This window comes from Etheostoma spectabile, unplaced genomic scaffold (assembly GCF_008692095.1).
Source record: "Etheostoma spectabile isolate EspeVRDwgs_2016 unplaced genomic scaffold, UIUC_Espe_1.0 scaffold270, whole genome shotgun sequence".
Classification (NCBI taxonomy): Eukaryota; Metazoa; Chordata; class Actinopteri; order Perciformes; family Percidae; genus Etheostoma; species Etheostoma spectabile.
This window is the reverse complement of record NW_022605574.1, coordinates 889,824-917,439: the sequence shown is the minus strand read 5'-3', so window position 1 is coordinate 917,439 and position 27,616 is coordinate 889,824. Positions and strand designations below refer to the sequence as shown.

The window sequence follows — 27,616 nt, the reverse complement described above, 5'->3', positions numbered from 1 at the left end:
CCTAATACTGTATCTGAAGTCTCTTTTATATAGACCTTAGTGGTCCCTAATACTGTATCTGAAGTCTCTTTTAAATAGACCTTAGTGGTCCCCTAATACTGGATCTGGCTGGGGGAACTCATATTAATGTAAAAAAAACTTCATAAAGTGAAATCTTCATGCCACGGGACCTTTAAACAGCTCATTGATGGGTCTGTCTTTTGAAAAGCATCATGAATTGTTACAGATCTGGTTAGTCCTGCTAGGTGAATTCCAAGGAATCCGCCTCCCACATCTCTGAGATTGAAACTGACTGAACAAGCTTCTTCACCAACACATTCTGCAAGACACCATGGAGGCAGGTGTAGTCGTCCTGCTGTTGTCCGCTCTGTCGGGGATTTCTTCGACGCTGGGCTTTCATGGAGATAGCATCAGTTTAATGCCTGCAAAAAACAATGCGGATGGGACATTTAAGGTATGCTATCTTCTTCAAACATTTACATACATTTATCGTATATTAATGAATACAACAGCAAAATGAATCAAAGGATTATGACATTAAATGTGATGCCAAAAAAGTAATGCCATAGTCAGAAGTATAAAGGACAGGAAATTGGTGTCCAAAATAGCACTAATGTGCTGTATAAAAGAACACTGAAATGTAAAACTAAAAATACAGAATCATGGACATGATGACAGACAGAGAGAGAAGGGCCAGTGCATAAAAATGTGTCTTAAACCAATATTTAAAAAACAGAATTGCAACGTAGTGGGTTTCACTACATTTTTTTGTAGTTCTTCTTCTCACGACATGCAAGGAAATGAAACACCTTGACCGTTTTTTAGATTAGATTAGATTAGATTCTACTTTATTCATCCCACAGCGGGGGCATTTCCTTGTTACGGCAACAGCATTTTCTACAATAAGAGCAAAAACAAACATATACACAAGTAAACACACAAACAAGCAAACAGCAGACAGTGAGCGGGGGGGGGGGGGTCTGAATGTAAGTGACGTCAAATAAAGATTTCGTAAAGTGCGGTTGCAATGGTACAGAAAGACAATATTGCGGTGTAAGTGAGTGACGTTAAATTAAATTAAATGGAATATGTAATTAAAATAGTTAGTAGGTAACCATGAATAATATTGAAAAAGTAAGTACTTGCAACTGAAAAAAAAGATATAAACACAGATAGTAAAGACATCCAGAGTGTGTGGAGTAAATGAAACACAGGAAGAGAAACTACAACATTATCAGGTGGTGCAGGTGTTGTAGAGTCCACCTGCGGTACGTCTCCTTCCTAGGGGGGGTATCAGTCTTCTGCTGAAGGAGCTGCTCAGGGATGCAGGACATTTTACTGATGAAATGAATGATGACAGAGATGTGCTCAGGCTAACAGGTTGCTTCGCGAGTTGTGTGTTCCATCATGGTGAAATGTCCATTATTTGCAGCGTTCTGCACACAGCTCATCATTTGGTGTGTAGCCACAGGAGAAGTGTGCAGAGGCTGTTGAAGTTGTTGCTTCAGGTTCCCAGGTAGCACAGTCCTCCGTGTCCTCCCTCGTGTCTCTATACTATAACGCAGTGGTTCCCAAACTTTTTCAGCTCAAGACCCAAAAGAGAAATTTCCCTGGGACCCAAATTTACAAAAAATACACCATGAATCATGGTAACATCTACATTTTTAAACCGTGGACAAAAGACGGAATAAACCATGAATCTAAATGTATATGAAGTATATTTATTCCATTATGAAAGTAAACAAAAACAGAAAAGGTCTCTATTCTCCTTTCTGTGTCTCACCCCTTTCTCAACTCATGTTCTTATCCCCTCCTAGGATAAGAGAAGAGAGAGAGAGACCCAATAAGACGGGTCTGCGACCCATTTGGGGTCCCGACCCTAAGTTTGGGAAACATTGCTATAACGTATGATATTATGTGTTGCATGGATGAGTCCGAGAACAGCACCAGCTGAGCAAGAGGGCTCAAGGCTCAGGGAACACCGGTGGGAGAGTCAACATATTGCTTTTTGATGAATTAGGAGGCTGTGGCTCAGGTGGTAGCGCGGTCGTCCAAAGGGAAGGTCAGTGGTTTAATCCCTGGCCCTGCAGTCTCATGTTGTAGTGTCCTTGGGCAAGACACTGAATCCTGAATGTTCTCGTGATGCTGGACCACCGGTGTGTGAAGGTGGCTTTTGTATAGCAGCCTCGGCCACCAGTGAATGGTTCCCCTAATATGTCAATGCAGATGATTTAATTTGTTGTGATTTTTTTTTAAATCTTGTATGTCTTATCATCTCTTTGCTTTGGACCGTAGGTTTGCTCCGTTGATTGTTGATCCAGAGAGACTGAGGGGAAATGACAAAATGTTAAAGTTAATTTAAAACCCCTAAACTATACGGAACTTTATTCTTTTGAATTTTTTAGGCCAGCCAGCACTTTTATTGTCATGTACACATAAATGCAGCGAAATCCATTCCCTGCATCGTACCCATCCCTCAAGGGAGCACTGGGCAGCCAATCACAGCGCCCGGGGACCAACTCCTGAGCCAGTGCCTTGATCAAGGGCACTGACTGGAGAACCTGGTGCATGTTTTTTGATGGGGGGGAACCGGAGCACCCGGAGGAAACCCCCGCAAATATGGGGAGAACATCAAACTACACACAGAATGGGTTTTTCAGAAACTAAAGAGGGATTCAAACCCAGAACCTTCTTGCTGTGAGGCCACGGTTCTAACCATTGGACCACCATGCTACTTAAAGGACAGCTGCAGACATGAAAGGGGAGGGAGAGAGGGGGGGGGGCATGACACGCAACAACGGGTTGCAGGTCAGAGTCGAACCCACGGTTGCTGTGTTGAGGAATAAAGCTCTTTACATGGACATGTATGCTCTACCAGGGGATCTACCCAGGGCCCAGTTTTTCAAAAGTAATCCAGTGGGATTTTAGATCACGTATTGGATCTAATCTTGGGTCAAATCTTGGAAGAGGGATTGTGAGCTGAGACTAGAGCATGAAATCCTATCTCACATTTGATCTGGATCAAACCTGCCCTTTGGGTTTTTCAAAACTTAGAACTCTGTTTGGGATCTACAGTATATTTCATCCAAAAAACAACACGATTATCCTGATCCCATCAGAAGAAGGTGGGCTCAGTTGTGATTTTTAAATTGAACTACCAACTCTTTGCGTCCTTGAAATCTGTAAGTTGCATAATTTATGTTGTCAGTTCGTTTAAGCCTACAACCACAAGGGTGCAGTTTTCAATTTTTTTCCCCCTGGGACCAGGTTTCAAAAAAGTGCGTTCACAGGATTTATTCGGCCAAAACGATCCAAAACATGTGCGTTTGCATCCAAAAACGTCTCCATGTGGATGGCCCCCTTATTTTAAAGTTGCAAGAACTATAAACTTATACAACAGTAGGCTGTAAATGAACTGACAACATAAACTATACAACTTACAGATTTTAAAGGTGCACACACGCAGTCTTAAAGGAGAATTCTGGCAGATTACAACACGTAGTTCTGTTGTTTGTAAATGTGGAGATTTGTCAGTGAAAGAAAAATGAAACCAGTCAGTGCTGCCTACACCGAGTTAGCCTCCTGCTAGAGTTAGCACCCAACAGGCTTCAACAGGGCAAGTTATAAAAGTGTTTTTAGCCTCTAAACATATTCAAAATGTCATTAAAAGTGCCCCCCCCCCCCCATGTGCAGTGATTTCTCCTGAGTGAACACAGTGAATCTGATGCTGGAGATGTGACGATGTGAAAGAAATGCATGAAAGCTGTCCATTGTTCCATTTTGTGCTCTATGATAACAAATTAAAAAAGTTGAAATAATGTATAATTCTGTAAAAAGTAAATATGTAAAGGCTCTGACACCAACCCGACTCCCGACCATCGGCAGATAAGGCAGTCGCACCGATCAGTCGGCTCCCCGAGTTGGTCAAAAAACTACAGTACTCAGAAGACGTAACATGTCTCCATAACAGCAGGCGGCGCTGATCTGTATTGTTGACCAAAACTGGAAATGACGAACGCGTCACGTGGGTCCGGCTTCTCCCGAAGTTCAAAGCCGACCGTAATGGCAACTCATTCGGGATACAACCTCGTATTTTATTAAATATTGAAAAACGTGTTTCTGAAAACATTTTAATGAGAAATAGGCCATACAGCTGCTGAATCTGTCTGTATATTTGAAAGGTTTTTGTCAGATTTTGAGAGGTGTTCGTCCCGCTCTTCCCGCTCATTATTTCCGATAAGTGTTTTAACATAATTGCACTGATTCGCTAGTCGAGGGCCAGCACTCCACCAATCGGATTGGTCATTGAGTCCGACTGCCCGCCAAGTCAAATCGGCCAAAATGAAGACAGACGAGTCTGACTCGAGTCACCGACCTCGCCAGACTGACTATTTTTGGGTTGGTGTGTCAACTAAGAAAAGTGATAATGATAAAAAAATGTGACCGTGCCGGGAGTGCTCCTCTGCTTTAAAAACACCATTCTTATCTTTTACTGCCATCTAAGTGTTTACTGAGTGACTCGCCTTCGCAAAACTTTGTGGAATTTCTACAACCTGCAAGGTAAAAAGAAACTAAACAAAGATTAAAAAAAAAAAAAAAAATTAACTCAACAGATTCAACTCAATTCAGTTCAAACTTCATTTTAACATGCAGGCCCTGGCTATTAGTGGACGGCCATCTGTATATACAGTGTATATATATATATATATATATATATATGTACACTGTTGCTCATACTCTCTAAGCGCTCACAGGAACCCTTTTAAATATCTGTTTATTTAATATCTAATGTCAACCTTTCCTAGGTCTTTACATTTTTATCAGAATTAAATTTATTTTACTTTTTGATTCATGTCGCTTCTTAACTTTTGTGTTTATATTTTCCATAAAAATAGATTTATATTATTATAAAATCCATCCTAATATTGTGTTGATGTTCATATGACTGTTTATTGTGTGTTGTCTGATGCTTTGACAACATTGGAAGTGAAACTCAAAGCCTTTTGAATTGAGAGAGAGAGAGAGAGAGAGAGAGAGAGAGAGAGAGAGAGAGAGAGAGAGAGAAATACAGAAATAGGATTCATAATAACAGGTATTCGAGGTATTTAAGGTTTTTACGGCTCCCACACACTTCAGCAGGTGTAGGTGGTGCATTATAACATTATGTGATATAATATGGTGCGTAATTCTTTTGGAAAACGGGTTTCTTTTAGCAAATATATCTTGTAAGTGTGAATAATTCTAAATACATTGACAAATACATTATTTGTGAGTAAAATTGTGCTTGTTGGAAATATATTAGCAGCCCCCACAGATGTATGACTTGACTGCTTTTGTGGCTCCCATGTAACTTGACCATGTGCATTATTTACATGTCCACGCGGTCTCAATGCTGTAAACTCCTCCCAAACTCTGCAGGTGACCTTTTATCACCGACAGAATGGCAGAAGCAACTGTGAAGACCAATCTTGTTTCAAATGTGAGAGTGGGGTGTGCACAGGCTTGGAGGAGTCCAGGGTGCTGCAGACGGACCAGGACAACACCGGCCAGCACAGGTGGTGCCAGTCCGAAAGGCACACAACAGCAACCATCCGCACGAATAAAACCTCCTTTTCTCTGATGTGAGTCCAGCTCACAGGAGCCCAACTCTTCCGTCTTATTCTACTCTAGTTGGAACAGAATATGTAAAAGGTGTGAAAATTGGAAATGGTTTAGAGCTGTGAGTGGTCTTAAACTATTACATACAGATAGGACAAAGTCAATAGAAGAGCCACTTTTACTGCATAGTGTCAAAAGTTACGGTACATCCACTCATTAAGAGCATATCTGCTTATGAATCTGTCATACCTTAACATCTACAACATGTCATTTTAATAAATTATAATGTATTTACATAGTTAAAGGAATTTTATGATAAGATATTTACATAATTAAGGAGTTGTAATGGTGAACAGTAATAATAATAATGATAATAATAATAATAATGACAATAATAATAATAATGGTAGCAGTGCCATGCAAGCCCCGAATTAAAGCTTGGCGAGCTGCAGGAGGCTTGCAAGTCGTGCAATGAGTAACACAGTTCTAGGGTGTCGGAAAAAAACATTGGGAAAAACATTTGGAAAAACATTTGGAAAAATATTTGGAAAAAATATTGGGAAAAAACATCGAAAAAAAACATTTAAAAAAACATTTAAAAAAAACATTGGGAAAAAACATTGGGGAAAAAACATCGGGAAAAACCTCGGGAAAAAACATCAGGAAAAAACATTGGGAAAAACATTGGGAAAAACATTGGGGAAAAAACATCGGAAAAAACATCGGGAAAAAACATTGGGAAAAACATTGGGGAAAAAACATCGGAAAAAAGCATCGGGAAAAAACATCGGGAAAAACATTGGAAATAAACATTGGAAAAAAACATCGGGAAAAACATCGGGAAAAACATCGGAAAAAAACATCGGAAAAAAGATCGGGAAAAAAGATCGGGAAAAACATCGGGAAAAACATCGGGAAAAAACATCAGGAAAAAACATTGGGAAAAAACATCGGGAAAAACATTGGAAAAAAACATTGGGAAAAACATCGGGAAAAAACATCAGGAAAAAACATTGGGAAAAACATTGGGGAAAAAACATCGGAAAAAAGCATCGGGAAAAAACATCGGGAAAAACATTGGAAAAAAACATCGGGAAAAACATCGGGAAAAACATCGGAAAAAAACATCGGAAAAAACATCGGGAAAAAACATTGGGAAAAACATCGAAAAAAACATCGAAAAAAACATCGAAAAAAACATTGGGGAAAAAAGATCGGGAAAAACATCGGGAAAAAACATCGGGAAAAACATCAGGAAAAAACATTGGGAAAAACATTGGGGGAAAAACATTGGAAAAAACATTATGAAAAACATTATGAAAAACATTATGAAAAACATTATGAAAAACATTGGGGAAAAAATCAGAAAAAAAACTGGGAAAACTTCTCAAACCAAAGTCCCACCCTTGGGTACCTTGTGGGCTCAGTGTGTGTAGGTACATGGATCAGGTAAATGATGATGAAATTGATCTTCATCGGTTCCCAGATGGCATCCATGTAGTCATGCGTGATAACACACTCCTTCTTCTTCTTCTTCTTCTTCTTGTTCTTCTTCTTCTTCTTCTTCTTCTTCTTCTTCTTCTTCTTCTTCTTCTTCTTCTCAGAGACTGTTCAAAAGCAAACTGGACGGTTCAAGCTGAGCTGGACCTGGGACGTCGATCCGACTCACAGTCCCTCAACGGCTGTCCCATAACAACAACAGTGTCCTGGTTACGGTAAAAACCTTTTTCTTTTCAAAGTCTTTTCATTTGTAGTTCCAAATTCTTTCCAAAACTACTTCTAAGAAATCGGTTCCATGTTTTATCCCACAACGCTCAGAACGCATGAACCTAAAATGTGTCTATATTTAATCCATTTTATCCATTTTTCTGCAGATCGCCTCAGAACTGCTTCTCAGAGCTTCCTCTTCTGGCGTACGATCCAGACGGAGATCACGTGAGATGCCGCTTTGCTAAAAAATCTCCAGCTCCTGCAAACTTCACCATGGATGAGGTAATCCAGTCACATGGCGACAGAGCGCTAACAGCTAACAGAGATGAGCCAGGCTAAGCAGTGAAAACACTGATGTTAAGTTCCTTCTTCCTCATATCATGTTTGATCTAAGTGATAAATTCTACAGCGCTTTTCTAGACACTTAAAGACATTAACAGTCATTACAAATACACAACAAACAGACAAGGTTAGATGTACTTTATTCATCCCGTAGTGAGGAAATTTCCTTATTACAGCAGCATTTTCTACATTAAAAGAAGATATAGTTTATCAGCTGTGCACTACTATCCCAGTATGGGTGTGTTATGATTTCTATCTTTGTTGTCGGTCTGGCTCAGGTTAAACGTTTGGTGAAACATTGTGACGCCTTTCTTTTCTCATCCAGTTTGACAGTGAATCATAAAGGAAAAAGAACATAAATAAACTGATTTAAAGTAGATTTTCTTCAGAGCTAAATTACGCGGTATCACATCGGTGCATTGACTCCAATACTTTCCAATTCCAGCATTTTAGGCTGTATACTGGTATCAGAACATCTTTACCCAAGACCAGTAATTTATTAGGATATTATACAAATGCTTGTGCATGACTGTTGACATTGACATTGTTCCACATGATACACACTTGTTCATGACAATGCGTCAATTAGCTTTCTTTTTTGGGTGTTGAAATTATAGTATTTGTCCTGGGTACACATTTGCAGCATTATAACCTTTATTTTTAATTTATTCAAAAAGTACTTTTTCTTACTTGTGCAGATTTTTGTCAAGGCAAGGAAAGGCAGCTTTATTAGTAGAGCACATTTCAGCGACAGGGCAATTCAAGGTGCTTTACACAAAATCAGTTCAAAAACAGTTAATAAAAACATTAAGACACATAAAACACAAGAATAAAAGTTACAGTGCAGCATTAGAAATTAAACATTAAAGAAATGAACAGTCATTTATAGAAAGGCAACATCAAAAAGAAAGGTCTTCAGCCCTCGTCACTGCTTTCAAACTGTTAAAATATAAGTTGTCACTGATTCTTTTCTGCATTGATTCAATATCCATAGAGACAAAAGCATTTGAAACCTCTTCATTTAACGCTCTGTTTCCTCCCAGACGACGTGCACGCTGACATCCAAAGGTCAAGTCGCCATCGGCGTCCACGTGTTTGAGCTGGTACTGGAGGACTTCTCCAGGAAAAACCTCACGCTGACCTACGCTGATGGAACGTCAGCATTTCGGGAGGCCTCCGACACAAACTCGCCGCCTCTCTGCACGGTGAATCTGCAGTTCTCCCTGGAGAGTGAGTACAATTCAATTCAATTCAATTTTATTTATAGTATCAATTCATGACAAGAGTTATCTCAAGACACTATACAGATAGACCACACTCCAGAATTTACAAGGACCCAACAGTTCTAGTAGTTTCCTCCAGAGCAAGCAACAGTGCGACAGTGGCGAGGAAAAACTTCTTTTTAGGTAGAAACCTGGGTCAGACCCAGACCCAGACCCAGACCCAGACCCAGGCTCTTGGTAGGCGGTGTCTGACGGGCCGGTTGGGGATAGAATGAAGAGTGGCAATAACAAAAATAGAAAAAATTAGTAGTTTGTAGCAGTTCTTTGTAGTAGTTCATGGCATAGCAGGACGCTGTGCGGCATTACAAGGCACAGCAGGACGTAGCAGGACGTAGCAGGACGTAGCAGGACGTAGCAGGACGTAGCAGGGCGTAGCAGGACGTTGCAGGGCGTAGCAGGACGTAGCAGGGCACTGCAGTGTAGCAGTTTAACATGGCATCACAGAACATGGAGCGGGACCAAGGCGACAGCTGCTACCCTGTACATACAGTACATGCACATTGCACGGATTGTCCAACCAAGAAAACCTTGAATCTGGACTGTTAAAGCTCATCTAACGATAGGGCTCCACACAGCGAAACTCCGCTTCGCTCTCATTGAGGTTTAATGAAGACGAAATGCGCCCTCATTGGGCGAGATGAGAGCGAATCGACGAAAGTATAACTTTATTCGAATGAGGACCACTCTAGAACCAATCAGGTCAGAGCTGTGTCATGTAAATGTGTATGTGATTAACCCTCTTGTTGTCTTCCCGCCAAAATTGAAAATCAACACTTTTGAGGCATTTTAATCGATGGTTTTAACTTTTTTACGTTTTTGTCCCTTTTTCATCACTTTTGATGCTTTTTTCCAATGTTTGTCACTTTTAATGTTTTAGTCAATTTTTATAGCGTTTGATAAAAGAACTTTGAAGCAAGTGACAAAAAAAGAAAGAGACAACGTTGAAAAAGTGAAAGAAATGCAAAATTAAGTGACAAAAATGTACAAATAAGTAAAATAAAAGTGACAAATGTCAAAAAAGTGACAAATATACAAAAAAAGTAGTGACAAATGTTTAAAAAAAAAACTTTACAAATTTAACAAGTAACAAAAACATCAGGGAAAGCCACAGAAGTATCAAAAACCACGACCAAAATGTTAAACGATAAGTTTTCTTATTCAAAGTTTTTACCCCGAAAAACTAAAAGTTGCAGGTCGACGGGAAGACCACACGAGGGTTAAACACTCAAAATTATTCAGCTAGCCGACAGGTCAACCGCTAGCATGTTCGGACAACGCATTTCATTGTAAGCATGAAAACATTTCAGGAAACCCTTCAGGAAATCAAGTTGCCGAATACATAATAGTCAAATGAAACTTGTTGCCCGATGTCGGAGGACCAACCCAGTCTGCAATGACTCACTCAAACGGTTCTGTCACTATTGGAAAGGTACAGTATGCAATACAAAGTCCCAAAAAAAAAAAAAAAATCCAAAAAGACAAACACAGGCAAAGGTCCGTGGGAAAAAGGAAAGGCAAAAACAGCAAATGGGAAAACTACACAAAGACACTCCCAGGGACGCTCAGGAACATGGACAGGGACAAAAGGATCTGACAAGAGACGAGGGACGCACAGACATTAAATACACAAGGTAATGAGGTAACGAGGTAACGAGGTGACGAGAGGCAGGTGACAAGAGGGCAGGGAAGCAGGTGGAAAACACCAGGTAATCACAAGAAAGGGAAGACACAAGAAGTCAATCTAAAGACAGGACGAGACAAAACCCGACTTCAAAATAAAATAGGAAACAGGACATACAGACACTCAGGGGAACACGAGACAACACAAGACCGGGGAGAAAACACGACACAAACACAAGACAGGACCAACTACCTCAATGGACAATTATTCTTGTGAAGATCTGGACTCAAAGGGACAAACTGGGATGGATGGGTGGGGGGGTTGAGGTGTTGGGTACCTTTAATGTTGGTTAATTTAACATGGATAACACAGCCATATAATGTTTATACATATACGGTCCATTATGCGCTGTAGAAAATGCTAGATTGTTTATGGAAAATCAATAAAAATTGTTAAACAACAAATAAGACAAGACAGGACAACGAAACCAAAACGGGAATAAAAAACAAAGCAAAACCCCAAACCACCACACTACTGGCTTTAGAAAGAAAACTACTAAAGTGGGTTAGGGTTAGGGTTTTATACAGAGAAAGACAGAGAAAGACAGACTCAAAGGGTAGCACTTTAAAGAAAAAGTGTGAATGTGTAGTGTCAAAAGATCTGAAAATCGTGCAAAGACGGTCGTTGAGTAGCCACGAAAGGCAGCGCTAGATCGGCTTAATCAGTGAGAAGAAGAGTCCGAGGAGACGAAAGGTAACGTCTCTAAAAATAGAGTCGTGAAGGGTAGAGACACTGAGGGTGATCACCAAAGGAGCACTAACATGGACTAATTAGTGGGAAGGTAGTCTCAAGTTTACACTTGTGTTTTATCTGTTTTATGAATTTTTTTGAGGACAAGGAATAAGTATAAAGGTTGTGTAATACAGAGAAAGAAAGACTCGAAGGGTAACACTTTAAAGAAAAAGTGTGAATGTGTAGTGTTGAAAATAGACACGAAAGGCAGCGCTAGATCGGCTTACAGTGGTGCTCAAAAGTTTACATACACATACTTAAGTTGACTAAAAAGAGGAATAAAAAAATCATGTTTTGGAAATTTATTTTAATACCTAAATTAAAAAATGAGGTAAAATCCAACCTTTAAGGACACCAATTTTCTTTGTGAATGAATAACATATTGTAATAAATAAATGTTCTTATTTAAAATACAGGGGTCATAAGTATACATACCCCTATGTTAAATTCCCATAGAGGCAGGCAGATTTTATTATTAAAGGCCAGTTATTTCCTGGATTCAGGATATTATGCATCCTGATAAGTTCCCTTGGCCTTTAGAATTAAAATAGCCCCACATCCTCACATACTCTTCACCATGCTTAGAGATAGGCATGGGATACTTTCTATAAAATCATCTCTCAATGCAAATCAAACCAGGTATTAGTCTAACTGAAATAAAACCATGCCTATCTCTAAGCATGGTGAAGAGTATGTGATGATGTGGGGCTATTTAATTCTAAAGGCCAAGGGAACTTTATCAGGATGCATAATATCCTGAATCCAGGAAATAACTGGCCTTTAATAATAAACATCTGCCTGCCTCTATGGGAATTTAACATAGGGGTATGTATACTTATGACCCCTGTATTTTAAATAAGAACATGTATTTATTTACAATACGTTATTCATTCACAAAGAAAATTGGTGTCCTTAAAGGTTGGATTTTACCTCATTTTTTAATTTAGGTATTAAAATAAATTTCCAAAACATGATTTTTTTATTCCTCTTTTTAGTCAACTTAAGCATGTGTATGTAAACTTTTGAGCACCACTGTAATTAGTGTGAAGGTAGTCCCAAGTGGGTTAGGGTTTTATCTCTCTTAATGTTTTTACTTTTAACTGTTTATACTTGTGTTTTATCTTTTAAAGATTTTGAGTAAAGCACTTTGAATTGTCCTGTTGCTGAAATGTGCTCTACAGATAAAGCTGCCTTGCCTTGGCTTGGCTACTGATAACTACAAAAGATAAGGTAAAAAAACCCCCGAAATGTCAGCTTTCCTTTTCTTGATGACGTCTTGTGTCTGTGTTTCAGTCCTTCCTCCGATACCAAACTGTGAGGCTGGTCACGTCAGGCCCGTGTTCTTGTCCAGGACCCCTTCCCACGGGGATGTCCTCCACGCCACCGTGGGTCAGCCGTTCCAGCTTTATGCCCAAGCACAGGCCCACCGTACCAGGTAATTATTTCAAACATGTGTCAGCCATGCCACCATCTTGGCTAAAGTAATAACTTCTGGCTGCAGATAAAAATACACTGCGTTTATTTTGTCTTCTATACTGTATTCTTGCTAAAACTGATGCTGGATATTTCAATTTCCTTGCGGGAGTCATCCCAAAATAAAAAGGAAAGTCTAAGACTAATAAGAAGGAATGTAGATTAGATTAGATTAGATTAGATTATACTTTATTCATCACACAAATTTCCTTGTTACAGCAGCACATTCTTCAATAACAGCAAAACAAACAAACAAGTAAACACACAAGAAAAACAGGCAATCAATAGAAAATGAGTAGAAGGTAGACTGAAAGTAAAGTGGCGTCTAATAAAGGTTTTGTAAAGTGCGGTTGCCATGATACAAGAAACAATATTGCGGTGTAAGTGACGTTAAAATTAAATTGAATGTGTAACTAGAGTAATAAAGCAAAAGTAGGTAGCATAATTTAAATTGTATTTACCTGTGACCATAAATATTATTGAAAAGTAAAGAGCCATCAGCATACTAAATAAACAAATAAATCAAGTAATTACTGCTATTCAGCAATCTACTAAGCACTTGCTGCCCTTTAAAATACTTTCATATTTCTGTATTTATTTACTTAATTGCGTTTTTATCCCACTGAATGTCCTTTGTGTTGTGTCTTATGTTGTATTACATCATGGTCTTATGGTCTTTTTTGTCTTTTTGTGACGAATGTTCTTATATTGTTATTATTATTTTACATTATATATACATATTTTACTTATTTTTCTTGCTAAAACTGCTGCTGGAATTTTCAATTTCCTTGCGGGAGTCATCCCGAAAAGGATCAATAAAGAGAAGTCTAAGTCTGAGTCTAAGTCTAAGTCTGAGTCTAAGTCTGAGTCTGAGTCTAAGTCTAAGTCTAAGTCTGAGTCTAAGTCTAAGTCTGAGTCTAAGTCTGAGTCTGAGTCTAAGTCTGAGTCTGAGTCTAAGTCTAAGTCTGAGTCTAAGTCTGAGTCTGAGTCTAAGTCTGAGTCTGAGTCTGAGTCTAAGTCTAAGTCTGAGTCTGAGTCTAAGTCTAAGTCTGAGTCTAAGTCTGAGTCTGAGTCTAAGTCTGAGTCTAAGTCTAAGTCTAAGTCTGAGTCTGAGTCTAAGTCTGAGTCTGAGTCTAAGTCTAATCAACTGAGAGTCACAACTAATTTCATTGTTTTCTTATGCAACGACAATAAAAGGCTTCCTGATTCTGATCACTCACTGTTTCCCTCAAGCATCCACGACTTCCAGGTGAGCGGCCCCCAGAACATGAGCAAAGTGTTCAAAGACGATGAGTTTGGAAAAGCCGAAGTGAGTCTGAGCTGGACGCCACAGCCCAGCGACCTGTACAGATCTGTCCCGGTGTGCTTCACTGCCGAGACAAATGAAAGGTGAGCGTATCTACGTGTACTGGAAGTGTGTGTTTTAATTTCCTACCTACTGCATTGTGCTGTGTTAGCAGAGCGGAGATCTATTGTTTCTTTGAATAGGACTAACAAAGAAATAAGCCTCTATTGTTCAGGAGATTACATGTTTCTGGTTTCTGTAACATCCAGTAAAAATGTTGTCTTTATTAAAGGGAGACAATGCAGGGCAAAATGTTTTTTTGTATATAATATTATATTTATATTTGCTTCCCTAGCATGCCTTCTATAAGACTAATGGAAAGAAAACATTTCTTTTACTACACTTTGTCTCCTAAATTCACCAAAAGTTAGCATTAGATAATGCCTCATTTGCATATTCAACACAAACAACAGCAAAACATTCAGCCAACTTGTAATACAATAAATAATTATCTTAATGTCAGGTGTCACTCCCCGATGTGAGTCGAGTGCAGATGTTAGTTGCGCATGTTGTGATTTAAACGGTTTAAATGACATAACTTGTCACATTAAGATTTGTGAAATCCATGAAATAATAAATGTTTCTCATTACAAACAATAACAGAAGATGGAAATCATTTCAAAGATGTTGTAGCTATCTAAGATTGTTTGCTAACGTTAGCTCAAAACGCCTTTCAACTGACAACCTTTGTCGTGTTTGATGCTAACTTGTAGCTAAGCTAGCAGTCATTTCAATAACATTTTAGCTATCTGTGGTTGTTTGGTTGCTAACGTTAGCTCAAAACTCCATTCAACTGACAGCCTTTGTTGCGTTTGATGCTAACTTGTAGCTAAGCTAGCAGTGAACCAACTTGGTTAAGTAGGTCAATTTTTACTGTGTTGACATTACAGAAGTCTCTTGTTAGCATTATGTATGCTACTTGTAGCAAAGTTACGCATGCGCGACTCAAATCTGCACTCGACTCACATCGGTAATCAACTGGGGAGGTTTCACGGTGTTATCTCGACATTACATTTATACCTAAAACATGGAGAAAATCTTACAATTTTATGGCGGTTGACAGTATTTCCTGATGAATGAAGTGATAAAAAGAGATATCTAAGATCCCCTGTGTAAAACCCTTATACAGAACTTTGAATCTGGCTTTATCCAATGTTCACATCTCTATCCTGGAAATGTTCACACGTCATATTTAGAAATATAATGCCTCGTTTGGATATTTAAACATTTCAACGGGGGAGTTTTAATGGCGATGTACTGTATATTAGTTACAGTGTTTTCCCTATTCACCTGTAGTGTCTCCCCTTAAATCTAAATATTCAAACCAAGTATATTGGTTGTTCATTTTCTTCTTTTTGCAATTTGCACTGAAACCTATTTTCTTTGTTTTGTCACGCAGCCAATCAGACATGAGGTGCGTTGTTCTCATGGTAACCCAAGCCGCTCTCATTCAAGGTTTGTTGATCCCCATTCATCATCATTGTTATCCGAGGATTTAGTACATCTACTAAAGTACCAAAGTACACATTTGAGTCTTTTCTTTTCATGCCACCTTCTACTTCTACTCTACTCTACATTTAAGAGAGACATATTGTATTTTTTAACAAACAACAAAACGGTGGCATGTTCCTTTAACACAAAAGTTGTGTTTACAGGCAAGGCCAGTGTCACGTGCTCACCCAACAAGATGACGGTGGCCCTGGAGAAAGCCTCCATGCCCGGCATCGACGTGAACTTCCTCCAGCTGAGAGACACGTCGTGCTCTCTCACCTCCAACGCCACGCACATCCTGGGCAGCATGTCCTTCACCACCTGCGGCACAAAACTTGAGGTGTGGAAAAACCTTTACACTACATTTTACAGTCTAAGAATAGCCGGACAGCCCTGTCTAGCATCCTTTGCACTATGCTCCACATTTAAATATTTTTCTATTGACCTCTTCATTGCACTCATGCCTCTATATTGTTTCTGTTTAGAGGATGTATATATTGTGTATATATTAGTGTGTATATATTGTTTGGGTTGTTTGTGTATATATTGTTTTTTTAATTTTTTGTATGTGTAAGCACAGTGTGAGCAACGATGCTCCAAAGAAAAATTCCTCGTATGTGTCCTCATACCTGGCGAATAAAGCTGATTCTGGTTCTGAATCTGATTCTGTCTCCCTAAAAATTAACTTCCCATACAATGCAACTGGATTTGTTTCTTTTTTTTTGGGAATCACAAATAAGTTTCTAATCAAAGTCCACAGTGAAGGGGTGGGTCATAAAAACCAGGAAACGTATGTAACCAAAAATCAACTTACTTATTTACATAAGTAACGTGAATTACATGACAAAAAACACTTATTTTAACCAAAACCATAATGTTGTGCTAAACCTCACAGTCACCAAGGAGTTTATTTTTTATTTTTAACATTTGCCACTTACTTAAAATAAAGACATTTTCACTCATTGTGCCTGTAAATATGTTTCCGTATATTACACTATGGAGGTTGTTCAGTCGGTGCATTAAAGTAACAAAGTTGGGTACCCAGCCCCAGATGTGGGGCGAGCTGTAAAAAACATTGGAAAGGGGGATTATGCATTGTGTGAACTCTAGATTCCTGTTCTTTTTCCTCTCAGCCACTAACAGGCTTTTATTTGTCTTAAATTCAGGACAAAGGCGACTTTCTGGATTTCGTGAATGAGATCACCTCCTTCGAGCTGGCCAACGAGATCATAGTCCGAAGGAAGACAGTTAAGATTGAAATCTCTTGCAAGTTTCCCAAAAGCATCAGCATCTCCAGTTACTACAATCTCCAAGACTCTGACTACATTTTCACTGAGTCCAGCTTCGGCAGCTTCGGCTACACCTTCGAAGTATACACCAACAGCAAATTCACAAGCAAAGTGCCGTCCACGGCCTATCCAGTGGAGGTCAGCTTGTTAAATAAGATTTACATGGGCATTCAGGCTCAATCGGATCTGCCAAATGTGTCCTTGTTTGTCGAATCCTGCAAAGCCACTCCTGATGACAACCCTAAGAACACCCTCACCTATGACCTCATCAGGAACGGGTGAGTGCGGACGCCTTCTGAGAGCACAAACAGAAAGGCTTTTGGCTTTTAATTTGAAAATGTTTAATAGTAAGATATGGGACTGTAATTACAATTGTCTTGAATTTACAGTTCTTTAATCATTTCGTATTTTGTTTTATTTTATTTAACCTTTATTTAACCAGGGAAGTCCCTTGAGATGGAAATCTCTTTTTCCGAGGAAGACCTGGCCAAGACGGCACACCGGTTACAATATAAACAGAAATACAGCAGAGTCAAAATCACACATAGAGGAAAGGAGCAGGTCACATGTGGCAGTTGCATCTTTGAATCACATGACATTTTAACATGGCCTTAAATTCATTTAATGGGACTAGATCATTTAGATGGAGCAAGTTTTTTTAGATGGAGCACGTTTATGTGTGTGTGCTCGCTGTCCTCATGAACCATTCCTACATTTACTGTAGATACGAAAAGTAATGCACTGTAATTCATATGTATTCCGCGTATTTATTGCTGTATGCAAGAACATTAACTGCCTCTGCATGAGGCCGTGAAGATCCGCATAGGAAGGAGGTAAATCGGTAGGTCCTAAAACACGGGGCTTTCAAGTGGGGAGCGAAGTTTGTGTCCCAGTAAAATTTAAGGGGAATACGCAATACTTTCACCCAGAAAACAAGTGTTTGTGTTGCAGGAGTACTACTTAAGGAGACCAGTGTTTTAACCCGTTTGCGCCGGATGCTTCGCGACGACACATCTACCGCCGGTTACTGCGTTGTGCAACTCTGAACCTCCCGCCGGCTGCTGCGTGGCGCAGCATTTTGTATTGGTCCGTCTTTTCATGACGTGTGCAGCAGAGAACGTCATTGGTTCAAATACACATGAGGTGGGTCTTGTTGGCCATGTGACCACCAAAATGTACCGTAGTTTGCTGAAAATCACGTCAATCAACCAGACGTACATGTGCGTTTGTTTATGAAGTTTTGAGAGACGAGCGAGAAAACGGCTACGAGGCAATCAGAGGAGGATTTAGACAGCGAGGGCAGTGATGTTGAGGTGGAAGATGGTGAGGAGTTTGGGAGGGAGGATGTCTTCATCATAATCTACCACCTCCTCTGTCGGAGCCGTTTTCTCACTCGTCTCTCAAAACTTCATAAACAAACGCACATGTTTGTCTGGTTGATTGACGTGATTTTCAGCAAACTACGGTACATTTTGGTGGTCACATGGCCAACAAGACCCACCTCATGTGTATTTGAACCAATGACGTTCTCTGCTGCACACGTCATGAAAAGACGGACCAATACAAAATGCTGCGCCACGCAGCAGCCGGCAGGAGGGTCAGAGTTGCGCAACGCAGTAACCGGCGGTAGATGTGTCGTCGCGAAGCATCCGGTGCAAACGGGTTAATCCAAAATACAATCTTTTTTTCTTCTCCTAACTAGTCGTTTGATGCCTGAACGTGACTTAACTGTTGCTGCGTGACACAGTCAACCTTTGTCGGCTAAACTTAACTGCAACGGTCGCTTAAACCAGGGGTTCCCAAAACTTTTAGCCCACGACCCCCAAAGTAACGGTGCAAGTGACTTGCGACCCCCCCTTTATAAACGTATATAAACATTGCGCGCAACCGAGCGCGCACTATGGGCGTATCCAAACACGAGCATATTGACAACACAAAATAACACAGAATAACACAACAGTTTTAGCTTGTGTAAAAATCATGGCTAACATATGGTGTTTCTAATTGTTTTTAAATTTAATTTTATTTCTGGAAATCAACTTGCGACCCCCCCTCTCTGGCTCGCGACCCCCCTGTGGGTCCCGACCCCCACTTTGGGAATCACTGGGTTAAACAGCCGGGACTTCACGGTGCTTTGTAGCTGGCCCACAGTCACTTACAGTAAATGTAACTGTAAAGACCGCTAGAGTAAACTGTCGGATGATCGTCCGGTGGTTGCTGTAATTTTGGGAGATATCATTGGAATTGTTGTGCATAAGTTTTCCTATGATATCATACAGAGCCGTATGTATGTACTGTGTGAATTCTGTGTGTGACGTGCTTCCATTTTCTTTTCTCACAGGTGTATAAAGGATGAGACGTTTAAAGTCCACCCATCAAACCAGACTGCATTCAACTTTGAGGTTACAGCTTTCAAATTTTCTGGAAACTACGACGAGGTAATATTAACGAATACTACATCTTGCCAAACATATACCAAATTATTATCTAAATATTGTTCACACAGATGGCCAGGCTGTGGTTTGAGCATAAACTGTAAAAAATAATGGACACAAGCATCCCTGTCTGAAAGTGAAGCCAATGTGACTTAAAGCTGTGTTCTTGCTAATTTCCATGGTGGGGGGGGGGGGGGGGGGGGGGGCTGCATCTTCTGTGCATGTTTCCATAGAAGTCTATGAGAAAATGAGCCTACTTCTCACTGGATTTATTACCTCAGTAAATATCTTCACTGTAACGAATTTGACTGTAGATTTTACAGTAAACACCTGGCAAAAAAGTTGCCAGCAAAATCTTGTAAAATTACTGTTAGTTACTGTTAATAACTGTAAAAATAATTACAGTATAAGACAGTATTTCTTTTACAGGTTTTTGTTGTACATAAATTACAGCAATGTTTTGTTTTTTTAAAGGAAAACAATATTTTATTGTAATTTAGTTTACAACATTATCTTGTATTCTATTCAAATTACAGCTATTACCTGGCAACTCGAGTTGCCAGGTAATAGCTGTAAATACTTCACAATACAATATGTTGTTGTAAATTGTTTTTTACAACAACATATTGTATTGTGAAATATTTACAGCTTTTTGCTGGCAACTCAAGTATCCAGCAAAAAGATGTAAATATTTCACAATACAATACGTTGTTGTAAAAAAAATATACAGTTAATTTAGTTTTTTACATTCGCAGCTTTGCTGATGCCTATTGTAAAGTGTTTTAAATAAGACCAAGCTTGCTTTTAATTCCAAAACCATTGCATTAGATTCTCTTCAACTGTAAAATAAAACCAGAGTCAGAGATGCAACATCATGACATTTTATTATTAAAATGCAACACAGTGTAACAATACTGTATGTTTTCAGAAGGAAACTTCTATTTTTCTTAAGAGCTCATTATGACCATGATACAACCAACCCGATAATCGTCCGGACAGTCCGGCGAGGTTGGTGACTCAAGTCTGTTCGGTGTGCTCCGTGTTTAATTAGTGAACTGATTCTTGGAGAGCATTTCGAGGAACCATCTGTGTTACTTTTTGTCATTTGTTGACGTCTACCTCTCCCCCTACCTCCCGTTGAGTAGAGAGGAGACGCAAGGGTTCATGCAGTTCCTCTCTTTCTCCTGTATGTTCTCATGTTTTTGGCTCAACACTTTTGTTGTCTTGGTTCCACTTGAAGGGTTCAGTACGATGAAGCATCTGAAATCACAAAATCACATGCAAATAAACTTCATGAAAAAGTGCCTTAACTGCTCTACAAGATGCAAAATACATCCGGCTGTGCAAATCTGTATGTGGGTGTGTATATGTGTATATGCATGCGGGTGTGTATGCATAAAGATCCTTTTTTGTATGTTTGCTTTGAGCCATAGTGGGGAAGGTCGGGGTAGGGTGGGCATAGAAAAGTATGCGTAACTGTAAAATGAACTTTCATCTAGGATTTCTTGTGAATGCAACAGATAAAAAAGAACAAGTTTATAGTTTATTCGCCTAAATTCCCCAGTTTACCTCAATGCAGAACTACTTTTCAAAATGTATAATCAAATAGGTCTTTATTGTCAATGTTTGAAAAACAACAAAACAGTTTAACAGCTCTCAGAATGAATGTAATTAGTATAAAATGAATTGGTTCTGCAATGATTTAAAGCATTTAGGTAAATAACTGCTAACTTACCCTTTTTATAAACTCAAAAATCATTTAATTAAGGGATTTACTGTAAGTACACTTAAAGCAAAATAAAATCTCTGTTACTCATAATAACTAACTCTACAAAATAATGATCAACTGCATTCTACTACTAATTCTACAAGCACATAGTTACCTTTGAATGAATTTTAGTGTACAAGATGCTTGCTCCGGTAACACCAGATTAAAGATGTAGTAGCTCGAAAACAAAGCTGCCATCCCAGCCACGAAGTTGGGATGTGGAGGCACAACCACCTGACCCCCGATGCTCAGCATCCAAACGGTTGCTGTGAGAAATTCACCTAAACATAAAAAAACAAAGAAACACCAAACAGAAACACACACAGCTTTAATTAACTAACCATTAATGTGCCATTAATTATATAAACAACCCTGAAGACTAGTGCTTCACTACCAACACCCAAACTGTCACATTTAGAAATGCCACAGAACATTACACATTCAGGCATATTCGCATTAATGTTTTTACCTGAAAAGATTCTTCAGCCATGTATGTTGATCACTGTGCAGCGATGGCGCTCTGTTCAGGATGTTTCTCCTCCCTGTGGCTAGGCTAAACAATACAAAAGTTGAAAAACACGCGTTATGTTGGAATATAACATTATAACATCTGTAATAAACAGTGTGTTAGGCGCCTATTGAGAGTGTATAAGCCCTTATACACCCACATGGCCATCATATATTGCCATGGCCGTTTTTCTTCTAAATAATAAATTGTTACAGCTATGTTTGGGTTGATATAATTTCTTACACAGATTTGATGTTAAATTTAGCCATTATTGACCACTCAAGAATTGATAAAAAAGATTGTCAAGTTACCACCAAAATACCACATTGAGCCACCAAGACTTGAGATACACTGTAGAAAAGGAATTATTTCATTGTTGCCAAAAACGTTTGACAAGATTTAAGAATTCATCACACATTTAAGAGTCCACAACAGTCTCAGTTTTCTAGTTAGACTAAATTCATGCACCCCCAAGGCTGTTTGGGGACCCCACTCTGCTGAAATATTTAAATACACCCTTTTATTACAGGTGAAAATAACGTGTGCACTGCATGAAATAAACTGCATCTGGGATTATCCAAAAGTGGCCAGGTCTGTTAAGGGAAGACTCATGGGTGCCTCACATCCCGTTTTCATTCGAATTTCTTTAGTTAAGAGGTCAAAGGTCCCCTTAGAAAATAGCCGAGCCTTTTTTCACACAGCTATCATTAACAATGATGACGAATGTTTTAAACGGGGCCATCCTAATGTCGGACTCTAACTTAGTTCATAGAAGAGTTGTTAAAGTTAAATATCAACCGAAATTAAAAGGTCTATTTCAGGGGTCGTGCAAAGTCAAACGTTATTATAATTTATACATTACCTGTTAAATCGAACAATATATTAATGATGGGCTTTCGTTTCAATAAGGCAATTTTTTCTAACTACGGGACTTTGTATCAACGTTAATGGGCCGTCTGCAGCCTGATCTGAGGCGATGTGGCTAATGCATACGGTTAAGCTAGCTAGCTTTTTTTTCCACTAACGTTGACTTCAGTTTGCTAGTGTAAGCTATAAGGGTGAAGAAATGTACAGTCAGACAGTCAAATATAGCTAAATAAAACACTGTGACGTTTGGCTAACGTTACTTACCAACGACCCGACTCCGGGGCGCCTGACCGTCCGGTAGCGTTAGCTACTTCTGCTGCATGCCTGCGTGACGTTAACGTTGACGTTACAACACAGACTACTACGCTTAGTTAGTTAAAATAAATATAAAAAGGGTTAACCGTTAACGCTAACATTACACCCACTATACTTTCCTTAACCTTAGCATTAAACTGCTTCGCCTGGGATTGCTTGTTCAAAATTCCTTCTGAAAAGTCTCCAGCTAATGTTAGCTAGCTATAAGAACATTATTGTAGGGCCTGCACTAAACTGAAACACGGTCAACTTAGGTTATTTCAACAAGCATTAACAAGTTAAACCACAATGTAATTATGTAGGCTATTCATAATAGTATAGGCCTACTTACGTATTGTGGCTGAGTGGAGTGGCAATGTGGCTCCTCAGCAATCCGCCATCAAATGGTCTTGTGTAAGAAGGGTAGAAAATAGGCAATTTTCCATCTTTAGCGTTTAGCTTAGCACAGCACCATAAACAACATTAGCTTGGCCTCCCAAGTGCTACCCTCATCAAAAATTGAAACAACAAATATTGGCACTGAAAAATGTTGAACTGATCTATAAAACACAAACATCAACAAGTAATAAACTCACAATCTTATTATATTATTTCACTTTGACATTTCTTTGCATTGTGATGCATGATGGGGTTTTTCAATGTCCGACACTTACTGATCACCTGCCTTAACTTAGGAGTCCTAAAGGACTATTACTATTATTAATACTAGATTATAGACAATAGGTTGACATCCCCGGCGGGAGACTTTGCTACAATTAGCCACAAGTTAGCTGATGTGTGCTAAACATGGATGTATTAGGAGAACAGTGCTAACCTCTGCTAACAGCACAGCTTAGGCCTACGTTAAAAGTTAACCCTAAACCAGTCTGCTTCTATGTGATAACAAATGGCCGAGATAAACAGACTCACTCGAGATTTGGAGGTTCCAGGTGAACTTGAGGAAGACATTGCAGATATGCGGTTTTAACACATCTGTGAGGATTCCTGTGGGGGTATGGACTCTCGCCAGTAGCCTATGTAAATTACCCATAAACCACGCCCTCTTTGCCCCCTCCCATCAGGCCCCTCCTCCCTACGCCAAAACCGTGACAGAAAGTTGAAACTGAAAACCAGAGACATTGTAAAAATCTTGACAGCGTTCAAAAAAAAAAAAAAAAAAAACTGTCACTGAAAAGACACAGACGTCAAGAAAAAATGTGTTGGAATTGGACAAACCTATCATAATGCCAAATTTAATTTTCAATACCACAGGTCACTGTTCTAGCTCCATAGATGGCCACAGCCATGTTGCCAAATTCGAGGCTTCAAAACGACAGTCTTCGAACCAATGGGCGACATCAAGGACGCTACGTCTGCTATTTTTACTGTTTATTTTATGGACTTAACCACTTCATTTCCTTTTACCTTTTACCTCCCAGGTGTACATCACCTGCTCCGTCATCCTGTGCGAGGCGGGGAATGCCTTTTCCAGATGTGCCCAGGGATGTGTGGCGCAGCCAGCCCGCAGACGCAAGCGATCGCTGCACAAGGAGACCGTCAGCCACTCCATTACCCAGGGTCCTTTTCGGTTTGTCGAGCAGGAAGTTCCCAATGCCGTCATGGAAGACAACAACAGGCTGATTGAAAAGAAGGACACAACGGCTGCAGGTTAATATGTGCCCGACCTACTAGATAGCAACTTACAATTACTTTAATTGTTGATTATTTTCTCGATCAACGGATCAGTTGTTGGGTCTATAAAATGTCAGAAAATTGTGAAAAATATGGATCGGTGCTTCCCAAAGAGAGAAGGTCCAGGGTATGACGTGTTTAGTTGTTTAATATCAAAATCAGTTTCCTGTTCACAATCTTGTCCTTTGTGTGTACAGTTCATATACCCGACAACACAACACATTAAAGAACACACAACAAACAGTGGTCAGGAGCCAGATCTAGACCACCAAGTTTTAAAAATACTTTTAAAATGTAAATTTCCAATCCAACACATCTAAATTTATCAGTATATTAGATTAGATTAGATTGGATAATACTTTATTCATCCCACAGTGGAGAAATTCCCTTGTTACAGCAGCATTTTCTACAATAAAAGCAAAACAAACAAACAAGTAAACAAAAAAACAAAAAAAACAGACGAACAATAGACAATGAGCAGAAGGTAGACTGGATGTAAAGTGGTGTCAAATAAAGGTTTTGTAAAGTGCGGTTGCCATAGTAAAAGAAACAAAATTGTGGTTTAAGTAAGTGATGTAAAAAATTAAATTGAATATGTAATTTATAATGTAAGTTATAATGCAAAAGTAGGTAACCATAATGTGTTTCCTGTTCCATATGTCACGGTTCCACTAGCTACCACTCTTCTGGGACGCTTTCGGCTGCGGCAAAGCCGAAAAAAAAGATAAATCAATAAGAAGATAGAAAAAGACCAAGAGGGGTTTTACACAAGTTTCCCTCAGCCCCTTCAAATGGGGGCTGGAGAGATGCCACTTCCCCTCCTGGGCACTGCCACGTGCTCTTGAGCAAGGCACCGTACCCCCCCCAATGGTTTGGCTGGCAGCCCCCCCCCACACTCTGACATCTCTCCATTAGTGCATGTACAGATCCTGCGCGTGTGTGTGTGTGTGTAGTTCAGGACTGTGTGTGATTACTAACACGCAGAGTGTGAATTGTAATTTCCCCATTGGGGGATCAATAAACAGATTAAAAATTAAATAAAAAAGTAAAAAATCAGCCTACTTTAGGTGGATTGAAATACCTTAATGGATAAATTAGCATAATAATCATGGGTCCAGTTAAAAGTAATCTTGTTTACTCACCAAATAACAAAGTATCCATTTGGAGGGAGCCCGAAAATGCAACATGTGTGAGTGTAACCTTTCCATTTAATCTGGATCTGGTCAGAAGGTTAAGCTTGCAAAACTCAATACATGAAGAATATGAAGAAATGTGTTAAAAAACAAATGTACTGGTGTCTTTCAGTGAACCCTCCACCGGCGTCTTCAGACACCAAACCAAGCGGAGGACGTCGGGACTCGGCTCCCACGGTCTCCAGTGGAGGACGCTGGGGGATCGAGCAGATCCTCAACACCGACACCAGCACCGTGGTCTTCGCCTGCGTCTTCTTTGTGGCGCTGGTGTTGATGGTTGTGCTGGTTATTTACTTCATGAGGAAGAGAAAAGCAGACGACCAAAAGTCTCTCTTAGGCTGGGACAACTAAAACACAAGTTATATTTTTGGTAATGATAGGTTCAGATTCTTAAAACAATACTCATACCTACCCAGATGTAGTGATTCTCAAACTAGGACCACGGTACTCTGCCAGGGGTCCGTGGAAGTTTTTAGTTTCTTTCATTTAAATTCTTTTTTTAAAACTCATTTTTTTCTGACCAATGGCTTCATAGCTTCAAGAATAATGTTTTTAACCCTTGTGTTGTCTTCCCGTCAACCATGAACTTGTCCTCCCAGGTCAAAATTGAAAACGAATATATTTTGGGGCTTCTCCGATGATTTTGTCGCTTTTTCTGATTTGTTTGTCACTTTTTCCAGCTTTTGGTGCTTTTTTTTTAAAAACCTGAGCTGGTTTAATAATAAGTTTTACACTTTTTCTTGGAATTCATGGTCAACAAACCTCATTTATATCAAATTACACATAGGTTTTTAGTTAAAAAAAAGCAGAAATTATGAATTATTTTGACTAATAGTGGAGATCAGAGGATGTTGAGTGGATCTCAGACGGGTAGATGTCAAAGTTTAGTCCGCATACTGTTTGGAAACCATTAAACAAAATAATTCAAATGCTATAAGATTAAATAAAACCCCCAAAAACTCAATGAAAGTAATGTTGTATGGAATCAGCCATGTTATTTTTGGGCAATTTGGTTGAAAGAAATCCATATTTCTGATACAAAACACTTTGAAACGGGTCGATTTGACCCGAGGACAACACAAGGGTTAATTTAATAGTTCATGGATTACCTCCTAATTAACAAATCTATAAATTGCACTACTCAAAAAACATCTTGAATACATGTCGAATATCTTTCTAATACACTCTAAGAAATATCTGTAAACCAACAGTTGTGTGACTGTAAATTGTCCCTTGTACGTGATTCACAGGTATTTTTCTGTTAATTTATAGTATAACAGAAAGTGTTTTGTCTTTTTTTACCATTGACGCAGTGATTTAACTGAAAAATCCTGTTTTTTATTACGGTAGAAAGTCCGGCTAATGAGCTGCCGGGACTCTTTTTGTTATTTTACGGATTTATTTCTTAGAGTGTACATTTCTATTGTGTTGTTCTTTCATGTAATTAAGACTGAATTACTGTAAATAATACACTCAAAATATTCCAAGGGACATACATGACGGGGGGGCCCCGTCTTTGGTTAAAAAAAAGATTGACAACCTCATTCATTCATCATCCCTCCTGATCATACTGGACATTGAATAGAGTCCTAACATTGTTTTTAATCAAAGAGATTAGTCCACACAATCCTCCCTCTCTGCTAAGTATAGAATATATCAAGGATGCACCACCCGGGGTTTGGATTTGGCCGAATATTGGGCTTTTTGACGGGGTTGGGTTTCTGCCAAACCTTAGAATTTTTTTCCACCTAACCCTACGTAGGTGGACCGTTGCAGTAGGCCTGTGAGAAAAGTGAAAATGGAACTTGTGAGCAGAAAAAGTGATGTTTGGCAGGACTTTCAGTCAAAAGAATGCCATTCAAGTCGAGCTACGTGTTCAATTTGCAATGCCGATGTGTCTCGTGGTGGCGTGTTC

The 27,616-nt window shown here is 39.3% G+C and overlaps 1 protein-coding gene and 1 long non-coding RNA gene across 2 annotated transcripts; one reads left to right on the top strand and one right to left on the bottom strand.

Moving 5' to 3' along the window:
* The first annotated feature begins 250 nt into the window (after positions 1-250).
* Positions 251-26,878, top strand: LOC116685776 (uncharacterized). The gene is made up of 13 exons (XM_032510706.1): positions 251-454; positions 5,419-5,621; positions 7,203-7,313; positions 7,473-7,590; positions 8,694-8,880; positions 12,640-12,781; positions 14,053-14,208; positions 15,564-15,619; positions 15,820-15,995; positions 16,822-17,222; positions 19,286-19,382; positions 24,256-24,484; positions 25,814-26,878. Exons 1-13 carry the CDS (start codon positions 332-334, stop codon positions 26,050-26,052), a joined length of 2,238 nt encoding a protein of 745 aa, XP_032366597.1. The 5' UTR covers positions 251-331; the 3' UTR covers positions 26,053-26,878.
* Positions 20,302-23,234, bottom strand: LOC116685796 (uncharacterized). Its single transcript, XR_004331044.1, has 5 exons — positions 23,169-23,234; positions 22,787-22,846; positions 21,617-21,700; positions 21,263-21,428; positions 20,302-20,639 (listed from the first exon to the last, which is right to left on the bottom strand). It is a non-coding gene; the product is annotated as an uncharacterized LOC116685796 (long non-coding RNA).
* Positions 26,879-27,616: the final 738 nt, after the last annotated feature.

Excerpts from the sequence above, each read along its gene's own strand:
- LOC116685776 (XM_032510706.1), top strand. The coding sequence starts at position 332 with ATGGAGGCAGGTGTAGTCGTCCTGCTGTTGTCCGCTCTGTCGGGGATT. Across the intron at positions 17,223-19,285 it reads TATGACCTCATCAGGAACGG|GTGTATAAAGGATGAGACGT; the intron begins GTGAGTGCGGAC and ends CTTTTCTCACAG. Across the intron at positions 24,485-25,813 it reads GAAGGACACAACGGCTGCAG|TGAACCCTCCACCGGCGTCT; the intron begins GTTAATATGTGC and ends GGTGTCTTTCAG.